The 20,857-nt window shown below is 42.0% G+C and overlaps 1 protein-coding gene across 8 annotated transcripts in view; it reads right to left on the reverse strand.

Annotated features, from left to right (window-relative positions):
• The window catches only part of SYT16 (synaptotagmin 16), a 135,464-nt gene that overhangs the window by 21,557 nt on the left and 93,050 nt on the right, over positions 1-20,857 (reverse strand). For all 8 annotated transcript variants that reach the window (XM_090141815.1, XM_090141809.1, XM_090141813.1 and 5 more), the window contains 3 exons: positions 14,886-15,139; positions 10,704-11,147; positions 9,525-9,714 (listed from right to left, as the gene is read on the reverse strand). In XM_090141815.1, coding sequence (XP_089997941.1) covers positions 9,525-9,714; positions 10,704-11,147; positions 14,886-15,139 — 888 coding nt within the window. The remainder of the gene's footprint in view (positions 1-9,524; positions 9,715-10,703; positions 11,148-14,885; positions 15,140-20,857) is intronic.

Genomic DNA, 20,857 nt, shown 5'->3' on the forward strand with positions numbered 1-20,857 from the left:
TTCAACACAAAAGCAAGTGCCACAGCTTAAATCTCACAGGATGCTGGTCCAGAATGTCCCAGTTAATTTGCCAGGTACAGAACACATTGGTTCCTTGCAGTTGAATTCTAGGATCCACACCCTCAACTTTTGCAAGCAGGGAATAATATAACTAGTTTTAAAGACAACTGAGCACTGTACAACTGATGACTTAAACCAAGCAAAACCAAAATCAGAAAATTAGGCTTCATACACGTCAAATTCTGCTACATAATTCTTCAGAAAGATCCTCTCTGAGCAGTACTGATGCTGCTCTTCTACGCTTATCATATGGATAAGGTGAGAACATGCAAGCTGGAAGGAGAATAAGCTCTGTGCAGAGCTAATACCAGGAGCTTTATTCATTCCCATGTAAACACAAGAGCAAAACCATTGCAAGAGACAACAGCAGGCTGCTAACTCTTCTCAGATTTATTCCTCTGGGTATATTTTACCAGCTGAAAGAATTGAGCTAGCCTGAACAGAAATAAAGGAGTAGGTGTGGATAATATATTTAGCATGTGAAATTCGCTCTGCAGAGCTGGTACATCTGAAGCAGAGCTGATATTCTGCTTCACTCACTACATTTTAAGATTGTAGCCTGCTTGCCCTCACTGCGTTGTGCTCCTTTCAGCACCTTCTTAGGTGTCTCATTAGAAAACACTTCTAGCTCTCCTTGTGGTCCACTTAGGTCCTCTGAGCTAGAAAGCTTTCCCCTTAGGTTGGTTTAGCCAAAGAAAATCCATTCCTGGACACATGGTGAGATTAGTGGAACTAGAGCAAGCATGAATCTGCCAATTTGTTGAGGAATGTGTGTGTGAGAGCATCTATTCATTATGAAGGCAAGTATTTTCCATCTAATTACATGCTCAGATTCAGTAACGGCCTCATTACTGTGGTATCTCAGCACTTTACACTCTTCTGTATATTTACTTTCACATCAGCTCTGTCATGCACAAAAGGAGAAGAGGGATCAGGCTTCCTTTAAAATACCAAAGAGCTTGCTTTCTCTTTAGGCACCTATCTCTGACAGAAAGAGCCAGACCTCTTAATAGCTGGGAGTGGATGAGATTGTAACAGAACTCTGCAAAGAAGCAGGAACAAAGCTGCGTTTTGCCAAGACCAATTTTAGTACCACGTCCACCTGAGGAAGTTCTTGCTATGGATCACTTTCACTTTCAAGTCGTCTTTCATCCCTAGGATGAGTGGAGTGAACAGTGATCACGTGCTCAAAATATCAGTGCCTCTGCATTTAATACCAGAGTGAAAAGCACTAAATTAAGGAGCACTGCAAGAAGCCAGACACATTTTGGGCTGGCGCTGAGTATTACTCCAGAGGTTTGGCCAAACATCTTCTCATGCAGACTGCTCTGTCTCCGTCAACAGTGCCCCAACCATAAAACACCTCTTGAGAGCTCATCTGCAAAGGCAATCAGTTTATCCGTGATTCTTCTAATGACCCATTTCTGTCATCATCCTTCCAAGGGAACTAACCGATAATGACAACTCAGGGGAATAATCAACTATAATTTATATGCTCCTGCTTTTGGAGCACGGAGCACAGTGCAAGCTCTGCTTTCACTTATCCTAAGCTCCACCATTATTAATAACACTGACCCGGGAACAAAAACACTGCAGTATGCAAGGGTCTGACTCCTTGCTTGAATTTATATTTAGAAAGAAAACAAACAACCAAAGCCTCCTGACCTCTCAGGCTGTGGACAGCAGGGTACACCTCATGCAGAGCAGTAAGGACTCCCAGCCTCGCTCCAGGCAAGCTAACTCATTTCCAAAACCAGTATAACCATGGCAGCGTGCTGCAATCCAGACTAACATGTAGTCACAACCTCAAGCTGTCAGAGCTCAAGGAGCATTTGGACAATGCTCTCAGGCACAGGGTTTGGATTTTGCATGGCCCTCTGTGGAGCAAGGGGTTGGACTCGATCTCCCTTCCAGCTCAGAATAGTCTTTGATTCTGTGATACTCTGTGCTGAGTAGAGAAAGCTGCACAGGTATCTCCACTAGCTCCAACTGACCTGTCAGTTCAGTAGGCTCTCTCCATTAGTGCTTAGCATTACCTCCCCATGATGTCACCCTGCGGCAGAGACCACTGAGCCTGGATCACTACAGCTGTACCAAGAAAGAGCATGGAGGAGAGTCAGACTCCAGCTTTTTTCCCCAGCCCCACACTGTGAACATCTACATTAGGCCAGAGGCAGCTTGTGGCCTACTCTATTTACTATACAAGCACTGAGATCTGCCTACTACGTTGCCGAGGAGCCAGATTTCTTTCCCCATTCCCACTGAGTCTCTGCCACTCAGGTCTGCTCTGCCGTGGCTGGCAGCTCTCCCGCACGAGGCTGGGATCTGGCAGCCTTCCTTGCAATGCGTGAGTCACTAGGGAACCAGCAACACCTTTCATGTAAAAGGCAGCAGAAAGGAGAACACTGCTCCCTGGAAGGAAATTGCCAGCATAAATGGCTTGTTTGGAGTGAGGGGAGGGGCTGCAGAAGGGCAGGAGGTAGGGCTCCCTGCAAGCAAGGTCCCTCAGGAAAGAAAGCTGCTTCCAAACAGCCTCTGAGCTCAGATCCTTGGTGATCCAAAGTGCTGACACAACCCTTGTGGCCCAGCAAAGGGGGTTCCACAGAGCCAGCCCTAAGCTAGGAAACATGTTGTCTGTGGAGCCAGCAGCCACCTCCCTGACCCTGAGAAGATGCAGCTTCTGTGCTTGTGCACCTGAAGTGCAACACAGGCACCTCTCCAGATGTTCAGGATGCTACCTCTAGTAAGGGCATTTTCAACACTTCTTACAATGCACAGTATGCTTTATGCACTGCTGCTGCCTTGGAGAGAATGGGAACTCTAAATGAGAGGGTGTCATGAATGCCCAGCTTCTCAGCAATGGGAGCAGTAGTTCTGCTGCAGCATGAGGTAAAGATGCTTAAGTTTGGCTGTTCTCACCTCCAGCAATGGAGCCCACAGGCACGGCTTTATTATACAGCTTGTCATCAGATCTGCAAATGCTGCTCTGTGGAGTTACTGTTGATTTACATTAAACATTCAGCTCCAACTGAAATTTGGAATCAACAGAATTCTACCCTGGGAGCAATTGCTTTGTCTTCTGCTTATTTTGGGAGGGGGGAAGAAAAGATTTTTCTTTTTGTTCACAGCTATGGGAGCAGGAGAAGCATCACCATACACTCAGCTTCAAATGTACTCCTCTGGTTCAGAAACATCTTCACTTTGCATATAGCAATGTAATACCATCACAGACTTTTAGAAATACAAAACCCTTCAATGTGATAGCAGATAACTGCAAGATATCATTGGATGTTTAATTATTATGGAACATCTACCTCAAAAATCTCTCTACTGTTCCTTACAAGTCCATTACTCCATGCCTTGGTTTTCAGTGCCAGGTCTCACGTGCCTCATATAGAAGAGATGTTACCAAGTCAGACCACCCAATATCACCTACCTTAGTAAGTCTACACAAAAACAGCATAAACTGATTTTCTCCCAAATACTCTCCCAAACTCCAGTGATCTGTGAGTCAAGAACTTCCTCAGTCAGAGGCAATCTTTGTATTTCTTTGCTTCTCACAGCATTTTTCTTCATGGATTTATCCTGCTGAACTCAAGCAGAGTTGTACCCACAGTACTCTGCACTGAGGCACACGGCAGTGTGAGTATGTATGGTGTGAAGAGCACTCACCTGCTCAGAGCCTGCTACCTCCTCACTTCATTTTAAGATCGTTTATTTTTTTTTAATCAGGAGAGACAATGAATATTTGTTGCCAACTTATTTTACAGACTGCCACCAAATCCTCTCCCTTCTCCCATTTGTTGTAGCACCACTGGAAGTCCAGGTTATCCAATTGCAGCTTGCTGGAAGCTGTTCCCATGCCTTTGAGTATCTCTGTCATTCATCACTGCATCTCTCCAATCCTGCCAATATTCTACTTGAATGGAGAGAGCCAGAATTGTGTATAGTATTCATTATGCAGGCACTCGGATATTTACAACCAAATACAGATTTCTCATTTTCTTTTCTATATAATACACATTTTATTGACTTTTTTTTCTCAGAAGACATTTCCTATAAGCCTAATATCTCACTCCCAAGCGGCTTTGAGTCCACCCATGTTAAATCTGAATTTCACAACATCATACCTTACATTTATCCACACTTCATCTCCCACACCACTGTCCAGCTGCTCATTACTGAGATATCCTTCTGGGACTCCACACAGCTGGCCTCATCTTTACTGCTCCAAACAAAGCTTTCTCAGTGTATCTTAAGCTGATTCAACACATACCCAAGGACAGACAATGAGAAGATGCAGAGCTTACTCTGACCAACTGGCAAGTACTTGGCACTGAATAGGTGCCCAAACACCTCTACTGGACTCTCTGGACTGAATGCATACCAGCTAACCCTGGTACAAATCCCCCTCTTATTGGTGATGAGATAGGAGCATGAATTACAAAGCTTTAGGAGCTCAAGCAAGCTCCCTGTTCAGTACCAGATACATTGGTTATTTTTTTAAATTCAGTTTCCTGGTTTTAGTGGGATCAATTAAAGAAATTAACCTGTCTTAGTCTTCTGGGATAATAACTTTCTTCACAAATAAGCTGATTAAAAAAAACCAAAACACTAATATCTTTCAAGTCCTCTGGTACCTGACCAAGAAATACCATCTAAGGACTCTAATTCTCCTACCAGAGCATCTTCTGTATTCCTTGGTGCCGTTGTCTGGAACTCAGGTGCACACAAATTTTTACTTCAAGAATTTCCCCTCTTCCCAATAGAAATTTTCATAGCTTGTTCTTTCTCCCTCCTGTCTTCCCCAGAGTTAAGTGTTATTGTACTTGCTTAATGGGGTTAATACGCTACTGATATAATAATGATCACGTATGGATGTAATTATTATGTGTGATTAATTCTGCAGTTGCCGAAAAGCTTGGAGGACTTTTCTTAGACAAGGGAATATCTTTTTACAATAGCCCTTCTCAAATCACATCACGTACAGACAAAAACCCCAAAATAAATGTGAAAGGGGAAAAAGCAAAGGCTGGATTAGAGGAAAGAGAGCTGCACCCAGAGCAGCTGATGAAGGTTAAGCACCGTGTGGGCAGAAACCATCCCTCCAGTGTGTGTTTATACACTGACTAGTGCAAATGACCCCTATGATCACTAAAATCCCAAAGTACTACTATAACATGCAAACAATCTGTAACCAGGTACAGATTTTTAAAGATGTGTCTGCCAGCACTGCACACTCTCTTGTTACTTCTTTATAATAAAGAACGCTTCTCTTGTTACTTTCTTTATAATAAACAGTCTTTAAATGAACATGCTGGGGTTTGTTCTTCTAAGACCAAAATGCAAATCTCTATGAAATGATAAAACAGGTGAACGGCTTGAACAGGAACCAAAGAGAATGAGGTGCATGATACATGTGTCACTGAGTGTTAAAATACCTGGGCTGCTCACACAACCTCTAGATGCTTTTCTGCACGAGGCTTTTTGGCAGATGCTACCAATTTACAGTGGAGTGCTGCTACCATACAGTCCAACGCTGCTACCATTCTCCTGAGTGCTTTTAAGTGCTCAGAGTGATAATGGACCTATTCACATGGTTAGGAACTGTGGACTCAGACCTGCAGCTCCACACGTTTCCCAGAACAATGCCTGAATTTTTATCCTTGACCAAGCTGTCCTTACATTTCACGTATGTGATTTGAAGAGAAGACTGCCTGGAAGATGTGTATCTGTAAGCTGCCCAGTTGTTCCCTAATCCAGCTTTTACCCATGTAAGCAGTCATGATTTTGATATCTGACTTAGTTCAACCCTTTGCATCCCATAAGATGTGCCAAGGAAAAAATGAGAGAGATGCACAATCTCCCACCACCAGCATTCCTTTCGCTCTCCAGAGCGAAAATTACTTGTCATCTCTGCAGTCTTTAACACCTTGAATCACCAGCTCCCTCTTCTGCACAGTAAAATCCCTGTGCAAGGATGCCAAGGGAGCATGCACACACACTGCAGAAAATGTTGATCTCACCTATGCGAGATCCCAGGTGGCAGAGAAGAGGGTCAAGGTGGGAAAAGAGCACAACTGGAGAATTTGCAGTAATGTAAGATGCTCCTGTCATTCCCCATAGCTGCAGCAGCAAGCAGCAGACAATGCTAAATGCACTGGGCTACAAGTGGACCACACAAGGGTACTGTACGGGCTCTGTGCATGCAGAGCTGGAAAACGGAGATGGATTCTGCCCACAGACTCTCTCAGTCTTACAATAAATAACTGCCAACCGTAGCAGCTTGAGCTTGGTATTTAAATGCCTTGAATCACTGTTACGTCTGAAATCCCCGTGATACTTTGAAGAAGTAAATCATTCTCTAGATAGGATGCGTATGAGAAAACACAAGGGCTATTTCCTCACCCTCCAGAAAAGGGAGACAGCAGTTTTAGTTTTCACCTAGTGAAGGATTTATTGAGCATCTCACTCAGGCAGCATGTTTCAGACAGAGACAATCAGACCTCACAGCACTCCTCTGCAGTGTCTGCAGGAGTTCAGTGAAATGCTACTCCAGCATGTGAGACAAGTGCTGGCTTTCTTCTTTCTTTTAAGCTTTTTTTCCATTTCTACTTCACTGAGTCTTCCTCTTCGCATTCATCATGCTACTGGGCACTTTACAGGTGCAGAAGTGCAATGCAGAATGCAGAAAAAAACACTGAGTAAAAGCAGATAGTGATAGATTCAGAACCTCTCTATAATAACTGATGAATTTCATCTAATAGCAGACCTAACACAGAGACACTGCAGGCTTGATAATGCTGTAGTTGATCTGCGCGTAGAACCGATGCAAAGGGCAAACTCAAGATGGCCTTAATATCAAAGATAGGAAAAATTTGTTATTTTTCCACTGTCAGGAATATTAGTTTGGGTGGCTGACAGAAGACTTTGGCTAGCTTATCAGACTGATTTAACAAGGCTTATCTGAAGCCCCACAGACACAGAAAGCAGAAAATTCAGACAGAATTTAAAACAGAAACTCCTGCAAAGATTGCCTTCTTTTCTCACACACTGGACCTGTTCTCTTCTTATCAATAAATACAAATAATGCTTATCAGCTTTAAAGATGCTGTCAACCAACCTACTGTTTTTCTGTGTGCCCATAAGCTGAAAAGCTGAATGGGACATCTAACCAGGGCAGGAAACTGATAGCAAACTTATGTGAACATGGCTAATCTGCCAAACCCCATCCAAGAGGCCCAGGACAGACACAACTCCCCAGCACCCAGACAATGAATTTAAGGGTTGCTCAACTTATTGCAACATGCAGTGCTATCCCATAAGCACTCAGAATGACATTCTTCAGAATAATACCAACAGATGCCAGTCACATGATCATTATATTGTAGGTAGAAAACTGGATGCCAATTATTCAAGTTCTTTGCAGAGCAAGCATTTCATTTACTGGGAGAGTGTGGGGCATTACAGCTTCCTGACTCAGCTAGATACAAGACTGGTGCAGGGCCTGATATAGAAACAGAAGTGCTGCATAATCCTGCCCTTCAGGCAGTTATGTGACAAAACTCCAAGACCACAGGCAGATGTGTGAAAATACAGCAGAAAAACCACAGCAAATTAACTTGGACCTATACTGGGACTACTTTTATTTAAGAATGAAAGTAGGCTTAGCCTTTTCTTTAAATTGGCTAGAACCACTCTGACTTGAAACTTTTAATAAAACACAAATGCAAACAGTACCATTCCTTCAAGTAAATCCCATGGAGATCTACCCATGTCGACACAGCTAATATCAAACCAACTAGGGCTACACAGACTGAGGTCAAGTGTTTCACTGTTGCACAGACTTGCCCTTAATTCTTGAAGGACTGGCTGTCCACATGGTCAGATTGCTTCTGGAATACACCGGAGAACTGATGCAGTTGAGTCAAAACTTAAGCTTTCCTGTCTGCATTCTGAAATATTACACAAATATTTGCTAGCTCTGGGACAATTGGCACAGCATCTTGCAAAAGCAATCTAAGCATTTTGCAAGATGAAGATACTACATCAAATGCAGTGAGTGCCAGAAGCTGTGAAGCTGTCAAAGGTTGTTACCTCTGACACACAGAAAACTAGATCCCAAAAAACAAACACAAAAGCAAACAAAAAATGCTACTCCAAATTGCCATTCTCTGTTGGTTTCAGCCAGCAGGCAATAGAACAATATGAGATGAACACAGAGCTGCCATTCAAACCCTGAGTGAGAGTCACAAACCAAAAAGTAGATAACACTGTAACTGCATGACCCCATCTATATCACATACACTAGCACCATCCATCTACTAACTTTGTAAAGTACTAACTACAGCTCTAGCACTAACCAAATCTACTGTAATGCAATTTTCACTTTTTCCTTTGAGTTATGGAGGAAGGGAGCTCAACTGATGAGATACAGGAGAAAAACTTCGTTTTTTCTTTCTACAAAAGACTTTTTTGTGTGGCTATGAAGAATTCAGAATGGCAAGATGCCCAAAGGGCCAAAAGAACCAGGTCACCCAGAGCCCAGCTCACAGCAAGGGGACTGAAAGTACAGCCCTTGGAAACATCAACAAGCAGGGCCTCTGCATATAACCATTATAGAATCATAGAATTGCTCAGGTTGGAAAAGACCTTCAAGATCATCATGTCCAACCACAACCTAACCATACTACCCCCTAACTCTAGTGACCCTCTGCTAAATCATGTCCCTGAGCACCACATCCAAACAGTTTTTAAACACATCCAGGGATGGTGACTCAACCACCTCTGTGGGGAGCCTATTCCAGTGCTTAATAACCCTTTATGTAAAAAAGCTTTTCCTGACATCCAACCTAAACTTACACTGTCACAACATGAGGCCACTTCCCCTTGTCCTGTCACCAGTGAGAAGAGACCAACCCCGCTCTTGCTGCAATCACCTTTCAGGTATTTGAAGAGAGCAATAAGGTTTCCGCTCAGTCTCCTTTTCCCCAGGCTAAACAGCCCCAGTTCCTTCAGTCTCTCCTTATGGGCCATATTCTCCAAGCCCTTCACAAGCCTTGTTGCCCTTCTTTGAACCTGCTCCAGCACTTCAATGTCTTTTTTGTACTGACATGCATGTCACATGGCAACCTACAATCACTTGAAAAGTGCTTCTATCTTTTTATGAATTTGTTAAGAATTACTCTGTGCTTTGGGTATTACAGCAATTCTGCCATAATCAGATGTTGTAAAGGTACATGCAATAAAAGAGGCACTATGGTATTACTGTCCTGTCAGCTGCATCTTCATATGATTGCATCCACTTACACTGCAGAGTTTACCAGCGCACGCATTTGAAATAATGCTTTTAATTTTCAATCAGACACTCTGTAAGGAAATGACATAACTGAATATCCAGGGGAAGAAAATAAAAAGCAAATTTTGACTCAATGGTGTTATTTAATAGCAGTGAAAGTACTTACCAGGTGGCCTATTAATTGCGAGGTTTCGGAAATGACTGCCTTTGATCATCTCCACTGACAGCCGCCCCGTAGTTGCATTGTATGACAAGCCCACGAGCAGCTCTGGCACCCCTCCATGAGACAGGGACTGTGTTGAAGAAGCGCTATCACTGTGAGAGATTGCTGACAGACTAAGCTGAGAGTCTGCACTCTGCAGGGAAAGAGCACTGAAAGTCTCATCAGAATGTTTACCACAACCCTCCCTTTGGTTTATATTTTGTGGCCTTGTTTAGTAAGATCACTCTTATGAAATGGCAATGACTAAGAATGAATTACGATAAGGCACAAAAAGAATTAAAGCATCACTTCTACAAAAACGTATCTCTGAACCTTCTCTTTAAAGACGAGGAACTCTGTGCAACACGTTATTACTAGGGCAAATCAAAGCCTCCGAGATAAGCATACATCCCAATGCATTAAACGCACAGTAAATCTCCTTAAAAACAGCTTTTGGATGAAATGCATTTTGCACAGTTTGGATTTCTTTTGGTCACATACTGTGTATTTTCTTAATTTCCTTCCTTGAACCACAATGTTCCCTCTATCCCCTTCTCACCCAGTGTATCATCTTTCATTTGTTTTCTGTGCATAACCTCTTACTCAGCTTCTTGTAGACAGTGAATCATGTCAGAGCTCCTCTGCACAAATTGATTGGTGTAGCCATACAACTGTTATGTGCATGGAAGGCTATGAAGCAGCACAGCCAGTTCCTCCTCCCATGACCTACCTCTCCAATCTGCCATGCAAAGGAACATCAGTAAGTATTCCTGGTAACATGGAAACTGCTCAGTGCAGAGATCCATAAGCTTGGAGTTAGTACCAAATGAGGTAGCCCTTGAATTGGCAGTAGTACAGCTCCATCAACATAATGGTGCGCAAGAATTACTGTTCTTGTTGAAATTAAGTCAATTAGTCTTGGAGATTCCAGGACTCAAGCTACAGATTCTGCATAGCATATGAATACTGCACACCTTTGTGTAGGAAAGACATGCCGCCTTCTCTCCCTTAATGCTAACTGTGGTAATGATTGCAGGACTGATCCACTATTTGCATTCTGTCAGTCCTGAATTAAAGATATTAATACAGCCATTCACCAAAGGAACAATTTTATGGACTCCAAATTTCCTTCCTCAAACTTACGGTCAAATTACTCCTTGGCTCCAAGACCAACGTCACCTTCACTTCCCCTTCCTGGCTGATGTTGCTCAGGTAGAACAATTGCTCTCCCATCATCTTCTCTCCAATCACCCTGTGCACAGCATAGAGGCGGAAACGGACAGCATGGCCACCTAACTCATGTGGCTCCAGCTTACTAAAGGTAATATTATCCTTGAACACGGGGACGGGCCCTCTCTGAACGCTTGTCTTACCCCTCTGTTTCTTGCTAGGCATCAATACTGTGTGCACTTGCCAAGTGTTCACACCACTGCGGTCTTTGTCTGGGATGTCCCTGGCCTCCAAGACGGTAACTACGAGCTTTTGACTTGAGGCTTTGTAACTGAAAATGACATCAAGATCACCGCATTTACAAACGGGCTGATGAGCACTGTGATGAGCTGGTTCACTGTTCACCTCATCAGCCTCCTGCAAAGAGAAGGAAGAAAAAAAAGACCTTCACTGGAGTTCAACTGCCTCTGTGATCCCAACCCTATTTAAAAAATGTTGATGACCTCACTTGTGCTTGCAAACATAGGCAGTTTCTCTGGAAAATAAGGATCCCACTTTTCCCTGAGAGGCCAATGCTAGTTAATTGCTTGATTCTGTGTAATATTCCCCATACAATCTAGTAAGCAACAGCACTTGTTGAAACATTTCCAACAAAGAGTTTCGTCAATATTTAAATGTTTAGCAAAAGACTGCTAATTTAGCAAAAAATTGTACACAGGGAAAAAACTAGTCCAAAAGTTGGGGTTTCTTACTTCATTTCATTCACACTTATTTTGAGGCATTAATAAAGCTTTCAGGTTTCATTTGGTTAAAAATGTTGCAACCTATTACTTGAATATACATGAATTTAATTATTTATTTTACATTACTGAAATAAAAAAAAAATTCAATCAAACCTGATAACTTCTTGGGCATTTTGTTCTGTAGGATAATCAAACCTTTAAGCACTGTGTTCACTTCAATGGAAAGGGAAATCAAAATATCCCAATTTGTTGCAGAATGGAAATTCCATTTCTAGATGCTACTCTCTCTCTCAATATTTTTCCCACAGCTAAAGTAATCATTATCAAGAGAAACTGTCTGATTAAATACATATTGATCATTTGTCCATTTTTTAAGTCTCCCAAGAGATGCATCTGTGCATTCTGTCCAGTATGGATACTAAAATGTTCAGAATAAAAATTCAAAACAAAAATGTGCAGACCAATTCACGCACAATCTTTTATCTACTTTTAAAGCAAGAATCATCTTGATAGAAGAAAATAAAAAACACAGATGCTCACCTTACCTTTTGATGAGTGGGTGTGCGCCTTTCTGTTCAAAAGTGCTTGTTATCTCAGAGCTAGAATGTGCTTCAAGTGATAAAGGGGTTGCTATAGTGATCGATGATTTGTATTTAAACATGAGTATACACTGTACTAGGGAAAGATTTCCAGTTAATAGCCTGAAGGTGAATTAAGGCCTGTCACTAGCAGTCTGAGTCACCCTCCTCCTCAAACATTTATCTTCTTTTGCATTTCAAGTAACACTTCTTCTCAACATAGGAATCTTATTGTTTAGAGTACAGCTGATGGGCCATAAGACTTCTGATGTAATTCCCTTGAGAAGTTTCTAGGGTAGGCTGTCTCAAACAAGACCTCAAACAGATCTCAAAATTGACATCTACTTCCTGTTAGTCTATATTTCAAGTGTTCAGATTCATCTGCCATGATGTGCAGAGCTTCAGCTTCTCATATTTGCATCGATGTTTGAGGGATTTGCATATCTGGATACAGAAGTCCATTTCTGTACAATGATGGAGACCTGCTGTCATACATCTTGCAATAGTAATGCCAAAGAGAGAAGTATCACCTCTTGGTCAGTACACAGAATGACTTGCTTGCCCATAAACATGCCTTTCCGTATGAGCAGCAGGTTTCAAAGACAAAAACACAAGGCAAGCCAGGTTGCCAGGAGAGAATGTGATGTTATGCAGATATAAGTGCTGCTATGTAGCTGTCAAAGTTATTTCTGTCTGTTTGTTGAAATAATATTTAAGAAGGAAATGCAATGGAATTGCACTCGATTCACTTTTCTCTTTGCAAGTTCATCCCTCCTCACTTTCATCTGTGCATGTGCTGCTAAGGAGATGGAATCAAACACAATTGAGAATTGCTACCAAAGTGTAGAGAAAACTATACTTGCAGCATGATTGCTTTCATCTACATTTCTGAGCTGAAGAACTTGAATTCCCATGCATCATCATAAACCCACAGGTACAAAAAGCCAGGAGATACTTTCCTGTCCCAACTGGGCTGAGTGTCTCATCTTTGGCTGCCTGAAAAGCAGACTGTAGGTCAGGTATTCAGTCTTACACAGAATGGTTAAAAAGGATCTGGATATCAAGGGAGTTCAGATTGCATACCAGAAGGTGACTGGGCATGGCACAGGCTTCCCAGAGCAAAGGTCTCAAGCTGCTGGAGCTCAAGAAGCATTTGGACAACACTCTCAGACACAGGGTTTGAATTTGAGGTGGTCCTGCTGCATGGAGCCAGGAGTTGGACTTGATGGCCTTTATGGGTCCCTTCCAACTCAGGATACTCTATGATTCTATGAAATCTCAAATCTGTTACAATAGCTGTGGCCATATCCACTGCAAAGAAAACTGCTTACATTGGAGGAAGGTAGGAAAAGAGAAATGCCAGACTGTGGCACTTGGGCTGATGCCTTCAGAGAGATCTGTGCTATCTGGCATCCCCTGTGGGTTTTCAGCCCACAAAGCTTTCAGATGCTTAATCTTTCTGCATAAGTCTTAACAAAACAGCCACTGGCTTCTGGAACTCTGCTTAGGGCCATGAGTGTTTTGTGAATGTACTGGCTATATAAATGGTTAAACTGGAATCCAAGGGGTGTAGAACCTCACCTGAATTTCTTTTTTCTTCCTCCCAGCACTGTCGTTGTGATGCCAACCCAGTTATACTATATGTGTAACCCAGTCATTCAGGACAGAGCCAACATCCTTTTCACTAAGTAAAAGAAGTCCATTTCTGCTAGGGAAACCTGTGAGAGCAGCTAATTATGGACTAGGCTTGAAATGGTACTTGTGGTTCCACTGTAGGGGCATAAAATTATCATTTTTGTCTCTAAAGAGAGGTGCTTTGAATGGAGCATAATAGCACTTGAACATTTCTGGCATGTCAGAACATTCAGTTCCTGCAATAAAAAGTCTTTCATTAATCCACACAATACCTTTGGATGAGAAGCTGCTCACAGAAGATAAACTGGGACTTGGGGATATGTGCCCCCTGATGCTATAATCACTGTTTGCATTTTTAAAATCTACATACCAGGAGTAAAACAAGAGATGTATTCCAAAGAAATTCAAGTGGAGGACATTTGAGACACTGCAACAGACATGTACCAAGGGAACATACGTCAAATGCAGAGAAGGAGAAACGAGCCTCAGATGAGCAGACAAACACAGCGTGTCAGGAGCACAGCAAAGAGAGGGCAAAGCTGCCACTGCTCAGAGTTTCTGTGTGTGTTTTAGTAAGTACTCTGTGGGACTGGTTGTGCAGCAAACCAAAATGGTATTCAAAACGTCCTTTAAGGCTGGAGCTTGGGTGCTGAGGAGTGGCTCTCCATCTCTTTAACCAGTTGCATGCTCTGAGGAAAGGAACCCTTTTCTTAAAGCCTTGTTGCTCCAAGTATGGAGGCACTAATTTCCACAGCTGAAGAGTAGTCTCCTTTAACTCGGGAAGAAGACATGACCTTTGTGCTGTTCTTTCAATGTGCCTGATGCAGGCTGATATTTTTTCAGAAATTTAATCTTGTGGTAAAATAATAAGAAAATCAAACACATCACGCAGAAAGAATATGAGAGAAAAGGAGGTTGCTAAGTCATCAGGCATTCACAATGTCTTAAATTCTAATGTTTTCCTGAGGCTTCAAAACAAAGGAGTAGAACTACGGGAAAGCCAGAGCTCTCTACCCTTGTGCCCCCTCTTACATTGGAAAGATGCCCAGTATCAATGGGGACCACAATGATGGTCACTTTGAAAAGTCCCAGACACCCCACCAGTTGCCTCCAGCTTTCCAGATGCTGTCCAAATTATAGAAACCACCAGTACCCTTCAAAATCTTACATCATATGTAATAAATGACAGTTCACTGTACCTCAGGGCTCCAAGCTGATGAGCTGTCGGTAGCATCATTTCCTTCAAATCCCTGGTTGGTAAATGCTGCCTCCAATTCCAAACATCCTTCTGCAGTTTGCTGGCTGAAGCCATCAGCAGTGCTGGACTCCATCCTGGGCCCTGTATGCTGCCCAGCACTCCTGCACTCTGTAGTTCTTGAATCAACAGATATATGGTCATTTCCATGACAGGATAGGTTGTCTTGGTAACTCAGTTGGCTTAGTCCATCCAGATCTAACAATTTTCAGTAAGAAAACAATTTCAGAGGGATTAGAATGAATTCCTCCCCCTCTCCCTCCCAAAATGTCTCTTTTTTTTTTTTCTGCCCATGCCACTGTATGGAAGAGGCAGCTTCTCTTAGGAGCACTGCAGCACTGGACTAGCAATAAATATTGTTATGTATCAACTTTGATGGAGTGGACATGGCTGTTCCTCACTCTCCACATTCTGAACAGAGAAACCAGCTTCTTTTTCTTGAAGAGGTTAACCACAAAATGCGGTCAAAGGACTGCTTCAGGTGTTCTAGAGCCTTGGTGCTGCTTTGTGGCCCCCAAGCAATCACTTACATAAAAACACAGATTGGACAAACGACAGCACAGGATAGACAGGAAAAGGTATCAGCAACATCCTTTCACTCAGGAGAAAGAGGAAAAGTCAGCATGGCCAAGGGGATGCTGCTCATAAGAAAAAGAGTTTTGCAGAGGTAAAAGTACCACCAAAACCTCATTACTCATCCCTGAGAGCTTAGGAGATGCATTCCCTAACTCCCTTGCCTACTTTTGTTAGTTTTAATTCATCTGGTCCTTAACATTTACTCTATGGTCTAAAAGAAAGTTCATAAATGAGAACAAAATGATCTCATTTTGATCACAACAGGTTCCTCCTCTGTGCCATCAAAACCTCTGTTTTGAACACAGAGCACTTTACTCCTAGGCATCAAGGAGAGCACTCTGTGTGCAGTGACACAGGTAATTACACGGGCAGGAACACAGATGAAAATAACATTGTGATTTGGCCTTGGATGTGTTCTGCAAACGCTTGCAGAAGAAAAACCTTTCTCCTTCCAATGAATGCGATGCCAAGCCTTGCTTTAGGAACACGAAGAGCCAGGTTCTGCCTCTATCGCTTTCAAGTAAGCTAGGAGCAGTTACAGTGAATGGGAAAAAGCTGCACTTCCAGACAGATGATGAAAGTAATTGGAACAGATTCAAAAATACTTGGGATTTAAATGTTTGTTCTCATGAACAATATTTTTTTCAAATTTGTCCTCCAGCTCAAATCTTTAAATAATAGTAATAACTACCGCACTAAATAGAAAACAATTACTCTGTTTTGGTTTAGATTAACCAACATTTTCATTCTTTCCACATCCCACTGTCTGGAACAAAAAGTCCAAACCCTTATGAGTAGAAATTCAATGCTTGGCCCTTGGAACAAATATACTGTTAGTGATTCATATCAGCCCCACAAAAACAAAACAAACAAACAGAATGGAGAATAATGACTCAGGAACCATTTCTTGGAGGAGGGCAGAAGCCCTTGTCTCCCTTCTTGGCTGCTCTTTCCACTAATAACTAGGAGAACTTGTTCCCTTCCATCTGCCCATGAAGGGTCTCCTCTGCTCCCTCCCAGCAAAATGCCTCAAGCATGAGCACTTCAACAGAGCAGTCCGAGAGCACCTCACAGTTTTAGAATTACGGTGCAGCTCTGAGATGTAGGAGATGGTCCTTCAGGAGAAGAGGGATCTGAATTCCGATCTCTCAATGTCAGGTGAGTGCTCTTCTCACTCCCTGCTACAATGCACGCTCCGCCTCTTCTTCTCCTCATCCCCCATCTGGCAGACCTAGTCCTGAAACCAAGAGCTCTCATCCTCTCCCCTCTGCCCCAAGCTGAAGCTCAAGTGAAAGTAGAAAGCCATTTTTTTGCCATTACTCCCATTCTTCTCTTTGGTGTCGGAAAACAGTAAACAGAGCAATGCAAGAAATGAGACAATGGAAATTCCACATATACAAATTTACTGAGAGTGAATGGGTACAGGCGCTCCTTAAGGCATTTAATTAGCAAGCCAACGTCTAATACACATTTTAAACAGTGGGTCATCCATCAAAGCACACACCACACAGCAGGCTTTCAGAATAAAATGCTACTGTAGTAAGAAATCATCCTCACACAATTGTCTTGTGGTTTTGACTCCTGCTGGGATAATATCTAGATCAATAATGGAGGAATTTTCAAAAACTACATTAAAGCCATAAAAGGCTATTCATAACAGGAAAACTCCAGAAATGTATTAATAGAGCAAGCCATTTCCCTGGGACTCAGACACAAAATGAATGTGTTAGGAAAGCAAATGTAGTATTCAGGGAGAGAAAGGGAAAAGGTGATTCACCGCAACCATTTAGTGAAACAGTCTGGCTTTTTTCTTTAAATTTAAAGTAGTTTGGTAAGCGATAATCACTTACAAATACCAGTATTAGAGAATTGTTACAAGTAATAGCCCAGCTATACAGAAGAGAAAAACTGTATGTCTCCAATTACATCGGTTTTAGCATTATATTCACACAAAAAAATGGTCAAAACAGAAGTTGTTCATGTAAGGGAAAAGGTCATAGCAGTAAAACGCCCGTAATTTACTTGAGAGAACTTTAAGGAAGAAAATGTCAACTGTCTTATGAATACCTGACATGAATAAACAGCACAGTATCAGGGATATATGCCGAGACAGATTTATCAAACTATTTCAGTTTTAATTAGCCAGGAGTCCCCACAGAGCAATAGAGGCCTATTCTACAATTAAGGGCAGATAGCACCGTATACTAAAAGAGTGTGGGTTTTTCAGTTCTGTTCCACCACTTTTCCCTGCTGTGTCACATACCACAAGTCCTAACAGAGACCAGGAGCATACCAGGGAACATCCATCACCACAGGTTTGGGGAGGGCTCTGTTCAGGGTTGGAGAACTGACTAAGAAGAAACAAGGAACTTGGCCAGATGAAAGGATGAGCCTCACCCATAAGAGCAGGGAACAGATCCCTAATAGGTACTGGGATATGGAAGCATCCTTCTTATGATATATGGAAAGTTCAGCATGTGCAATACTGAAATACTGCAAATATTCAAATTAGCAGATAAATTGTTAGTTGAAGCTAAAATACCTTCTTTTTCAACAATGCACAATCTCTCAGTTCTATGAACTACAATATGCTAAAGAAACATCCTGAGAGACCTCAATGGTTCCTAAAGTGCACTGTCAGAGTTAGATGATGAAGCCCAGCAGACCTTGCTAAATGAATACCAAATAATTTATTAACCAGAAGGAAAGACTGAGGTGAAAAGTTTAATGTGTGGCTGTTACTTGCATTGACCAAGGCGATGTTTGCTCTGTGGACTGCAGCAAATTGCTGTGATTTTACCAAAAAAAAAAAAAAGCCTGTCTTTTCTCTGTGATTTTCAAAAATGAGAGAAACTTGATCCCTGATTCTAGACTGAACATAAGCAAGCAAGGGAACGTGCAGGCTTGTTTAAGTCAAGTACAGTCAAGACAAGGAAAAGAGCAAAAGATTTCAGGATAGAACTTGGTACTTCTGGACTAGAAATTCCATAAGCGATGATTTTCATAGAATCATCTGAGTTGGAAGGGACCTAAAAAGGCCATCTGGTCCAACCCGCCTGCAATGAACAGGGACACCCACAGCTCCACCAGGTGCTCAGAGCCCATCCAGCCTGACCTTGGCTGTCTCCAGGCACAGGGCACCACCAGCTCTCTGTGCAACCTTCCAGTACCTCTGCTCCTCAAGAGCAGACGTGAGTCAGTGGGATTGGAACACATTTACCCTCACACTAAACTTCTCTTGACTGACCTTTGCTAGAGCCCTCTGCCAAGCCACTTCTTGGTACCTCAGCACCACAGTCTCCCTTGCATTGAGCCACACCAGACACAGGGAGACTGAGAGGAGCCCTTTGCTTATTTTGAGATTAATCATCAAGGTGCTAAAAAAACCTTCCCAGAAGAGCCTCAAAGAAGCAGAACTATTATCTAATTACAATTAATCTAAACAAAAATGGCCTGTAAATTTTAGGGCTCAAAGAGAAAAAGGATCTTAAATTTCAAGTTACATTATGCAATCAGGCCAAGACTGTTTAATTTACCACATGCTGGGTAATAGCACAAGAAGACTCCATGATTCCAGAACTAAAGCAGGCTCTTTATTAATAGGGTGATTTGCAGAGAAGCTGTGGGCAGAGCTGGCATTCAAGCCATTCAGCTCCCCAGAGCATCCTCCAAATCCATCCTCCCTACAGTTCATGCTCCTCTTCTCAAGCTCTATCCAGATTACTACAAAGATTTTTAATGGTTGAAAAGATCAGGCTAAACAAGTTCAAAGTGCAGATCATGACAACGTTTGTAACAAAAACAGAGGTTCAAGGGAAATTTTGTTTAAGAACATGATCTGAGAAGACTTTGCATGCCAAGGCTGAGTGGGAGAAAAGCTTTTAAAGGCTCCCCAGGACGCTCAGTTTCTCCTTCTGTCTAAGTCTGTGGTAGGTTTCTGATTCCATAAAAACAAAATTATCAATTTGAAGAGACTTGACATACCCAAGGACATCAGTATATAGGCATTAGTTCATAATGAAAAGTCTAATTTTGAATTGAATGTCCTCAGTGAAAGCAGGTCTCAACATGTGGCTGAATCTAATTTCTGAACAGCTATTTAAATAGCATTAATATTACCCCTGAAAATAAGAGTACCTCTGCACCATGTAGTGCCAGAAGAATTCAGTGGAGGGCTGTATCTTGAAATGTTCAGAGGGTGTACTAAAATCAAGCAATTGTATTTCAGAAGTAAGGCATTCTATGGAACTAAAAACAGAGGGCACTTTCACAGCTCTTCCCTCTAATGAATTTATCCATGTGTTCGGGCCAATTTTCTAAGTAGCTACATTTTTAAATGCATTCCATCTTTGTTTGTATAGAAGAGTCATTACATTAGTCCATAGAAGATCATAAAATTCTTCCCTTCTGTGCCATAAATTTTCAGTTTCTGTCATTGCCTGACATTTGGCGTATGTGCTGGCAAATGATATAGCATAATTCATTCACTGTTCACCTTGTGTTTGCAAAGCTGTTGTAAAAGGCTTTTGCTAAAAGGCACAGATTAAAACAGATTATTAGAATAAAGTCCTGCAGTCGTTATCTTGGCAAAATAAAATCCAAGAAAATCCTGTGGGTTATGAGACAGAATTCAAAACCAATAGACTTTCATTGGAAAGATCTTCATGAACGTCAGCACGGCTTGGATCCAGACTCTACTCTCTCCAACTATTTCAGAATTGAGCTGCAAGTAACCAATCAGGAAAACAAGTTTAGTAAGAAAGAAAGCAAAATCACATCGGATACCTCTCTATCATGTAAAGGCTGTATCATATAAAGGCTGGAGAGCAAGTGGTTGAATGTGGGACTATGCTTCATGCCCGCTTGTCTTGCTTTTTCAGATATTCCTGATCAAAAACTTTGTGAGCATGACACACACGTTTCAAGCTGCTAAATCACCTCATCATCGCCATCTGAGGATGTTGTCAGTTCTTTGTCCACCCCGTAACTGTTACTGAGAATGAATGACAATTTGGGATTGAGATAGTCTTGCTCTAAGCCAAGAAGCTGGATGATATGGCACACTCCTAGCTCCCAGACAGCCTGCTGGGGACAAAAAGGGGAGCAATGGTTTGGGGAAGATGAGGAATGAACTTGATGTGGAACTGCTTCTTCAAACCTCAGGAAAACCTCTGGATGTCATATTGTATCTGCAACAGTTATGAGCTGTTAAACCTTGATCCATTCTGCGTGTCATTATTTTTTTAAATGCAAGCATTTAACAGAGCGGAACAGAGTAGGACACAAAATGTACACACAGAACCACTTATAAAATCATTAGCAAATGCAATGACAAAGTAG

This window comes from Phasianus colchicus, chromosome 5 (assembly GCF_987193195.1).
Source record: "Phasianus colchicus chromosome 5, bPhaCol1.hap1.1, whole genome shotgun sequence".
Taxonomy (NCBI): domain Eukaryota; kingdom Metazoa; phylum Chordata; class Aves; order Galliformes; family Phasianidae; genus Phasianus; species Phasianus colchicus.